This window comes from Dysidea avara, chromosome 11 (genome assembly GCF_963678975.1).
Source record: "Dysidea avara chromosome 11, odDysAvar1.4, whole genome shotgun sequence".
In the NCBI taxonomy this organism is placed as follows: Eukaryota; Metazoa; Porifera; class Demospongiae; order Dictyoceratida; family Dysideidae; genus Dysidea; species Dysidea avara.
Genome location: NC_089282.1, coordinates 187,778 through 196,988, shown reverse-complemented (window position 1 = coordinate 196,988; position 9,211 = coordinate 187,778). Strand labels below are relative to the sequence as shown.

General features: G+C 41.5%; 2 protein-coding genes across 2 annotated transcripts; one reads left to right on the top strand and one right to left on the bottom strand.

Moving 5' to 3' along the window:
• The first annotated feature begins 62 nt into the window (after positions 1–62).
• LOC136239307 (tyrosine-protein phosphatase non-receptor type 7-like) lies at positions 63–2,864 on the top strand. Its single transcript, XM_066030037.1, has 12 exons — positions 63–209; positions 259–371; positions 428–635; positions 972–1,201; positions 1,367–1,450; positions 1,580–1,657; positions 1,714–1,795; positions 1,842–1,918; positions 1,979–2,116; positions 2,166–2,291; positions 2,344–2,649; positions 2,702–2,864. The coding sequence occupies exons 1-12, from the start codon at positions 206–208 to the stop codon at positions 2,735–2,737; spliced, it is 1,482 nt and encodes a 493-aa protein (XP_065886109.1). The 5' UTR covers positions 63–205; the 3' UTR covers positions 2,738–2,864.
• LOC136239318 (uncharacterized) lies at positions 2,727–9,040 on the bottom strand. The gene is made up of 4 exons (XM_066030050.1): positions 8,884–9,040; positions 5,593–5,676; positions 3,085–3,292; positions 2,727–2,961 (listed from the first exon to the last, which is right to left on the bottom strand). Exons 1-4 carry the CDS (start codon positions 8,893–8,895, stop codon positions 2,807–2,809), a joined length of 459 nt encoding a protein of 152 aa, XP_065886122.1. The 5' UTR covers positions 8,896–9,040; the 3' UTR covers positions 2,727–2,806.
• Between the last annotated feature and the right edge of the window lie 171 nt (positions 9,041–9,211).

Sequence of the window (9,211 nt, the reverse complement as noted above, 5' to 3'; positions counted from 1 at the left end):
CTACTGCCATATAGTATATGATAAGGCTTCAGTTTGTCTAGTCTCAAGTGGACGGTTACATTGATAATGGTATTCACGTGATGCACTTGTACGGCTCGTACCAAGCGGGAGATATCACCATGGACAAGGAAGCCTTACCAGTTGCGATATTAACTAGAGCTATTATAACACGAAGTGTAATTTTTTTTATAATACACGATACACGATGGGTAAGTTGTTGAATGTGTAAATAGATTCGCCATTATCCCGCCATTACAGGTAACACTTTACCAGAACCACACACTGAAGATGGACTACCCGACTGGGCTATTGGTGTACTAGTAGCTGCAATTGTAGTCACCATACTATGGTTCGTATTACTGATCGCTCTGGTAAGTTATCCGCTCCGTTATGCTCCAGATCTATATAGCTGTGCGTGCTCATGTAGATAATATACTTAATGTTCAAACGAGGTGACGATGAGGGACCTAAGCGATACCAGCCTCCTACCACACTGACAGTCCCAGAGCCAATAGTGACTACAACTGAGGTACAGGCCAAACCACCAGTTGAGCCAAGCTCTAGTCCTACACCGCCCGTTGCTGCCATCGCTACTACACTTAAACCACCCACGCCTACTCAAGATGATACTATGGGTCAGTGGGCAATTGTATATCAACTAATGTATAATATAATTTCAATGTGCAATATATTATTGTTTATTATTGATAGAAGACTAGCCCATGTAGTAGGAAGTCAGATACTAAAACTATTACTGGAATTCCAGATCCTCGGGCTGGTGACTACTTAGACACTTATGTGCCATATAGATATTGTGCCTACGGACTCTAATATCTATTCCTATATTGCAAGTTGTGTGAGGGTCAAGTCATCACATACAATTGATATTATCATTTGACTCCCTGCTAACAGGCTATAGCTCACATCCCCTAGTTATTATTAAGATTACAATATATGGCATTACATTACAGAGGTTGTGGTGGAACAAAGTGGTGATGAGTTAGAACTCCCCACATCATCAGTAGCTCGGCCAATCTCGATAGCAGTTACTGCAGGCCCGAGGGAGGCCAGTACTGAACTAAAGAGTGGAGACTTCCATTTGAAGGTTGATGACAGTACAGCTGGTGATGATGGAGAACCAGTTGTTAGCTCAACTACAACTTTCCATGTTACTAGTGATGAACCGCCACCTCAATCTAAGGTAGGGCCCTACAATGTTAGCAGTCAAATGAACATACCAGGTCCTTAAGCCCTGTAACTCACTTGTATCAGTGTTGATAACTAGCTATTTATCGCACAATAGCTAGGGCTCTAACCAACTACAGATATATGAAGTGTATGTCATTGATGTGTACCATCATCGTAGTATGAATCTGGTGGGGAGGAATTGGAAGATGATGACTCACCTAGTGGCAGTGCTTCTGGTAAAGATGGAGCCCTGGTTGGAATGGTAAGAATTACACACTTATATGGTACCACTGCCTTGTTTGTGATATGTGAAGCTTTTAAAGTACCTAGTACTTCCTGGTACTGTAATTGTATGGATTGCACTTCATTGTATGGCTTCTCTACCTTAAAGGTGCTCAGCAGACCTGTAACCATCAGACAGTTAGGAGCAACACTACGAGAACCTGGCTACTTGGAATCTGAGTTTAGAGTGAGTGATCACTACTGTGTATAATTATAGTGTGATAACAATCCATGTTGTCATAGAAACTACCTGCTAACATTGTCAACCCAGATGATATCCCGCCAGGTGCAGAGAAGAAGAATCGCTATAGCAATGTTCTGCCTAGTAGGTGTTGTGTTATTATGACAATTTGACATGTCCACTGTTTTAGCTACAAAGACCAGAGTACCCCTAACAATACAGTTTGCTAGACCTAACTCAGACTATATCAACGCCAACTTTGTCAGGGTTAGTTGACCAACTAAGAAGCCTCACACATGCTGTACACAACACATACTTTCACTGCAGGGCTACAGGAACCATCCCAAGCAATACATAGCCACTCAAGGTCCAATGGAGAATACCATTGAAGATTTCTGGAGGATGATATGGGAACACAATTGTGAAGTTATTGTCATGGCAACCAACTTCCAAGAGCGTGGCATAGTGAGTTATCTATTGATTAAATGATGGTCAATTAAATTGTACACAACAGGACAAATGTGTGCGTTACTGGCCAGCCCAAGGCAGTGAGGAGTATGGAGCACTTGAAGTGACCAATGAACAACAGTCAACACATTTCAATTTTAACACTACCGTACTAAGCCTCAAGAACTTGGATGTATGTTATTGTAATCAATTGTGGTATTGGGTTACACCCCTTTCATTAACAGACAAGCGAGACACGTACCATTCATCACTATCGACTAACCTGCTGGCCGGCACAAGGTGTTCCCACAACAACACAGCCCATCACAGGCTCACTACAAGAGATTAAGATGGCTGACTCAGCTGGTCCTGCTGTTGTTCACTGCAGTGCTGGCATCGGTCGTACCGGAGTGTTGATTGCTCTAGATATTGGCATCCAGGCCTTGTTGCAAGGAGATGAGACTGTTGATGTACTTCGTGTGGTGTCTACATTGCGACAAGACAGGGCTGGAGCTGTACTCACCAGAGATCAATACAGATTTGTGCACCAGGTTAGCTATTAAATGTGTGTCTGTGGTTGAGATCACGTGATTTTGTTGTTAGGCACTCTACGACATTGCCAGAGAGATCGGCAAATAAAAGAACATTTTTAATTGCTTATGGCAACAACATAATTATATTTTTAATTTCTAAGTAAATTGACATGTGTCAAGTCTGTTGTTGTCGTTGACGTATTTGAAACTCATAAGTTGTTACTTCACTGGTATCATCATCAACTGGGAGGAGTGCTGACTCCTCCCCACTATACCCTCCTGATGGTGACACATTAATTGCCATGTGATCTTTCGAGTAGTCATAATGATCTGTAATAACAAGAATGTGTGTGATACACCTATCAACACCCGGCAGTACCATATTTGGTTACACAATCACACATCAGGGTTAAGGTGCATGACCAATATCCTCTGGTTACTGTGGTAACTTACAATCCATGGCAGTTGGAGTCTTAGTTCCATCCTCTTCTAGCCCCACCCTCCATTCCTGCACCTCTGTGCTCTCTAGCAGTGTGTGCTGGGCACAATGAACATCATTGGTTGTTCTGGTGTCCTGAACAACAGTGAATAGTGCTGGGGGATTATCAAACCTGACGTCAATATTCCCACCATATTCCGGGCTGTCTGGTGGTGTTGCTAACTACAATGATAACATCATTCAAAGGTAACATGTAGCGCTATCAGCTTCCCCAACATCAAAATAGTATTGGCTTCTTAAACTGACACTTCTGTCACTAAGAACTAGTGACATGATAATTCTTGTGGTTTCTAATGTTACAAGAGGAACAGGTGTTAACTATTTATGGCTTAAACTTCATCAGGTGTGTGGACAACAAAACCTACTTAAAGGAAAGTAATTTTGATACAAAACCACACTAGTGAGACTATATGGAAATTGTCCAAGAAAAGCTGTTCCGCGGTGGAGGAGTCAAGACTGCTTCTCTTTACCTCCATACTAAGCTGATAGGAGATAGGCATCATCCTTTAGGGACTCCCCCTCCTTCACAGACTCATGCACACACAGAACAAAATGGCCGGGTCTAAATACAAATAAGTAAAGTATTCTAATTGAAATGAAGGGAACACTTCAGTAAATTCTGACTGTCTTAAGTCAAGCACTTTTCATTGTGTGTTCTTTGTAAATAAATAGCAGGAATAAATCTAATGTTTTAGTACACAGAACCATTCGCTACTTGTTTAAATCTGTTAGCTGGTCTACGGTTTCCTTGTCTGAATTCTTTTCTTAAAATATCTGCAGATGATGTACTAGCAGACATTCATACTGTGGCCAGCATTGTCAATGACATCATTATAATTATGCTGGCTACATTATATGTGATGTGATTGTATAAGTACATTGGGACAATTGAGAAAGTATTAAAGAGGCACTTCAAAAGTTATAAGTGCTAATGGACTTGAAACCATGTCAGAGACACAAACACATTACACACACACACTACACACACACACTACACACACACACTACACACACACACACCACACACACTACACTCACACTACACACACTACACACACACACTACACACACTACACACACACACACTACACACACACTACACACACACACTACACACACACTACACACACACACACTACACACACACTACACACACACACTACACACACACACACTACACACACACTACACACACACACACACACACACACACACACACACACACACACACACACACACACACACACACTACACACACACATTACACACACACACTACACACACACACACTACACACACACTACACACACACACACACACTACACACACTACACACACACACTACACACACTACACACACACACACACTACACACACACACACACACACACACACACACACACACATACACACACACACACACACTACACACACACATTACACAGACACATTACACATACACATTACACATACACATTACACAAACACATTACACACACACACACTACACACATATATTACACAAACACATTACACACACACACACTACACACACACATTACACACACACACATTACACACACCCACATTATACAAAGACATTACACACACACACACATTACACACACCCACATTACACAAACACATTACACACACACACACACACACATTACACACACCCACATTACACAAACACATTACACACACACACACACACACACACACATTACACACACACACATTACACACACCCACATTACACAAACACATTACACACACACACACATTACACACACCCACATTACACAAACACATTACACACACACACATTACACAAACACATTACACAAACACATTACACACACACACATTACACAAACACATTACACACACACACATTACACAAACACATTACACACACACACATTACACAAACACATTACACAAACACATTACACACACACACATTACACAAACACATTACACACATGCACATTACACAAACACATTACACAAAAACATTACACACACACACATTACACAAACACATTACACACATGCACATTACACAAACACATTACACACACACACATTACACAAACACATTACACACACACACACATTACACAAACACATTACACACACACACATTACACAAACACATTACACACACACACATTACACAAACACATTACACACACACACATTACACAAACACATTACACACACACACATTACACACACACACATTACACAAACACATTACACACATGCACAGACACAAAAAACATAGCCTTCAGCTGCCATGCTGGCACAGTCATGCTTATCTAGTGAAACAGCACTGGGACACCAATATGCTACTCAGGTGCTAGGAGTCAGCGCAGGCAAATCCTCCTGGGGCAGGACTATGACTGTGTCACACACATGCACGCACGCACGCACACACCCACACACACACACACCAATGGTTCTTTGTCATTTTCTTCTTCTTCGCAACAACAATTACAGCAGCAACAGCAACAACAGCATAACCATGACAACCATTCCTATAGTGAAGAATAAAATAAAACAATGTGGTATTGTACAAGCATACTTCACAATAACCATGACAACACAAAAATCTTTAATTGTGGGTACACTACTGGACACTCCTCAGTTGAGCATTGGCATAGCAACAGGTGGCTACAGGGACTAGCAGTTTAGAAGGGGCTTAGCCTCTTCACTTGAGATACTCTAATAGAGCAGTCATGTTCTCAAATAAGACATTTAGATGTATTTCCAATTCTGCCAAACTAAATTTTATCTCAGAATGAGTACAGAATGAGTAATTTTCCTGAGGGGGCATGCCCCCAGACTAAAAATATGTTTTGAATTAGTCTGGCGCTGCTGACCCTTTTACACCACTCGCTTTTTGACTTGCTGGGCGGCGCTTGCTATAAAAGAGTTTGACTTGCTGGGCGGCGCTTGCTATAAAAGGAGTTTGGTCACAACCACATACTAAACTTGTGCAGCTCCAAATAATTAACATCTGGTTTAGTCATGGCAATGCCATAGAATTATGGCATCAAACCTCGCTTCCAGCACACTCCATCCTCTTTTTCAATACATATGTTAATTTCTTATCTTACACAAATGATGTATAGAGCCACAATATCTTGAGTACAATAATATAATAGTGTGCAAAGAAGTCAAAAATTGTGACACAGATACAAGTCTTTTTCTTTGGTGTTGTTGCTGTTAATTTTTTTTAATTCCAAATTTTATCCCAAGACCCACTAGCAACAGTAAACCCGTCCTGGATCACACCCAAGCAGCTGTCACGATTGTCGTGGCCAATGAGTATACCAACATGTTCTCCCTTAAGTGTGTCCCAGATATAGGCATTGAAGTCATCATAACGAGCTAGCAACAGCTTTTAAGTAAAACCATACACAGTTACCGTAGATACAATACATTCCGGGAAATAGTATCCATGGTTCCACTAATTATACGTCGAATGTTCAGTTTAATTACAAATGCTGTGATTTGATTGGTGCTGACACTATAGTGGTAGCATACACAAGTTTAGCGGTTGTGACTAGACCCTTTTACAGCGAGCGCCGCCCAACTAATCAAAAAGAGAGCGGCGTAAAAGGTTCGGCAGAGCCAGACTAGTTTTGAATGTGCTGTTCACTGCAAATCATATCATCCCTCTGAGCCCCTGCTACACCTTGCTCTTATGGACCACCTGTCAAAACAGTGTGATGAAACACATTGAAATAATGCTCCTGTAGTTTTGGTGTTTGATTAGCAAAAACTATGCCTGAGGAGATGCACAGCCAGCACTTCATTACCTCACAAACAAGGTATCAATAGAAAGCCATACAAGTGCTAATTGGTGCTAATAATTTTACAACAGTTTGGTCACTTAACTCATGGTTGCTATGGTATCCTGATAAGTAGTACAACAATGTATACACTAATTAATAATCTCCATGGTAACTGAATATCCCTGGAGGCACAGGTAATGTTTCAGCACCATGTTTCTGAACCAACTATAACCCCTTTGGTTTGCTGGCTGTTCTTCAGACCATTAGAATGTCTGAAGTATGACATGGCTGCTAGCCTTGGTATTCCTCCCATCATCAAATTTAAAGCTCACTCACCACAACCAGTTAAAGTATCACACGACAACAATTTAGCATAGTTATTTCATAGTAGTGACCTATATGTCAAATTAAGAGTCTCACAATCACCACCAAGCAGTGAGTCATGACCTGTCATGTGCAGTGTAATGGGATGACATCTCAGCCGGCTAACCTTCAGGTTAACCAGTACAGATGTGATTAAGAAGAGCTGTGGTCATAAAAATGTGCTGCACGTGCAAATTACCAGCCATTTTTGTAGAGCAAAAGAAATGCGATGTCAACTGGAACTTATCAATCAAACAACAATAAAATGGGTATTTCGAGGACTAAAACCATTAACAGGCATGGTAAACAAGTTACCTTTCAGACGCTAAAGTAATTATAAGGTTATTTAAATTTTGCATTCATTAACCAGCTGCACAGAAAAGTTACCCCGTTATTCTTTTCCAGCAACTCCCGAATATTGATAAAGTATGACTACAAGGTTTGTATTTCAGGTGATGTACTATTGCAGTGCTCAGAAACACTTCGCAAACGTTTGCCCTACATTGATTTTCCCAATCTTTTTGTTACACAAAATGATGTAATATAGTGCCACACTCTATAGAAGTTGAGCACAACAGTGTTTTAAGTTCACTGATTTTGTACCTCTGTAATGAAACATTAATGTGCCTATCAATGTAATGCACGAATATCACAGATACGTGGGGAAGGTCGGGGATGGTGGGAGACTTGATTGCTAAATTTCCCGAGGTAGTGGGGGACTTGTCTTTACCAAAGACATTCACCAATGCAGAAGTGTGTGCCTTTAGAAGCATTTCTCAGAAGCTAGCTACTACATCAGTACTAGGGCGGCCCACTTGAACTATAATTCACAACTCGAATCTATAGATCCACGCCACTCTACCGTACAAATCCCCTCCTAGCCCCACCATCCCCGGGGTATGCTAGTGGAGACTCGGTTGGGGTTTTGTATTGCCAATCCTCCCCCAGTAGGTACGGAACAGTAATTTTCAGTGATACAATAAATCTCCACCTTTCCCTACCTCAGCCCGTACCTGTGGCAGCCGGGGATTACATTAATAAGGTGTATTTGATGATGAGAAATTACATCAGTCAGTCAGTCAGTCAGTCAGTGAAGACATGCAAAGTCTAACAGTGAAACCTCTATAATGCAATGTTTGCTCTTGTTGGAATACATTGTTAGTGTCAGATTTGAGAGATGGCATTTCATTCTACCATCTTGTTCACCAGCTGCTGACACATTTTCAGTCCAGTAGTCCAGTCCAGTGAAAGGATACTCCCAAGTAGTAACGAGTTTAGGTACCCCTCAAGTGCTGTCCCACTGTCACTTTATTAACCGCTATATTAGGTCCAGTGACAACAATGAGAAGTGTACGTGTATATAGTCTGGGAAAAGAATGGTTGATAATTCTTGTCATGTCCACTAACTGGCTAGCTAAGTGGAGTAGTTAGCTCATCCTAGGGCTCGATATGTCCCAACTTTTTCATCACGCATACACCACGTGTAGCTAGGAGTTGAGTTTTCCCCGGGGCTAGATGTAATGCCCTTATGGAGGGTGTTGATTATACAAACCATTTACTTGTCAGCAACTACAAACTCACAGGACACTTCATGATCACTGCTCGCCTGCTGCCACACGCTCCACACTACTGCCAAGCACAAACAAATGAACAGCCGTAGACTATGTTTACATACTAGTATTGACGTCACTCATCATGTAACAACCACATCAAATGCTGGTAGTGGTATGGTGTAGTTTTCAGTATGTACGTGTGTTTCTTGCACCTATCGGTGTGTTGCCCCACCCCCGCTCGGGCGTAAGTGGGGCTTTACAGGGGGAATTGACACGAAACTGCTGCCCCACTATGGGGCATTTGACGATCGTTCATTAAGCGCCCAAGTATTTTTTTTTGTTGTAACTTTCTATGC

What these genes read in the sequence shown, in the direction of transcription:
- LOC136239307 (XM_066030037.1), top strand. An exon ending in TACTCAAGATGATACTATGG is followed by an intron (nt 636 to 971) that starts GTCAGTGGGCAA and finishes ATTACATTACAG; the next exon opens with AGGTTGTGGTGGAACAAAGT. An exon ending in ACTTGGAATCTGAGTTTAGA is followed by an intron (nt 1,658 to 1,713) that starts GTGAGTGATCAC and finishes ATGTTGTCATAG; the next exon opens with AAACTACCTGCTAACATTGT.
- LOC136239318 (XM_066030050.1), bottom strand. An exon ending in AAAATGACAAAGAACCATTG is followed by an intron (nt 3,293 to 5,592) that starts GTGTGTGTGTGT and finishes TTATCATTGTAG; the next exon opens with TTAGCAACACCACCAGACAG. An exon ending in GACTCCAACTGCCATGGATT is followed by an intron (nt 2,962 to 3,084) that starts GTAAGTTACCAC and finishes TTGTTATTACAG; the next exon opens with ATCATTATGACTACTCGAAA.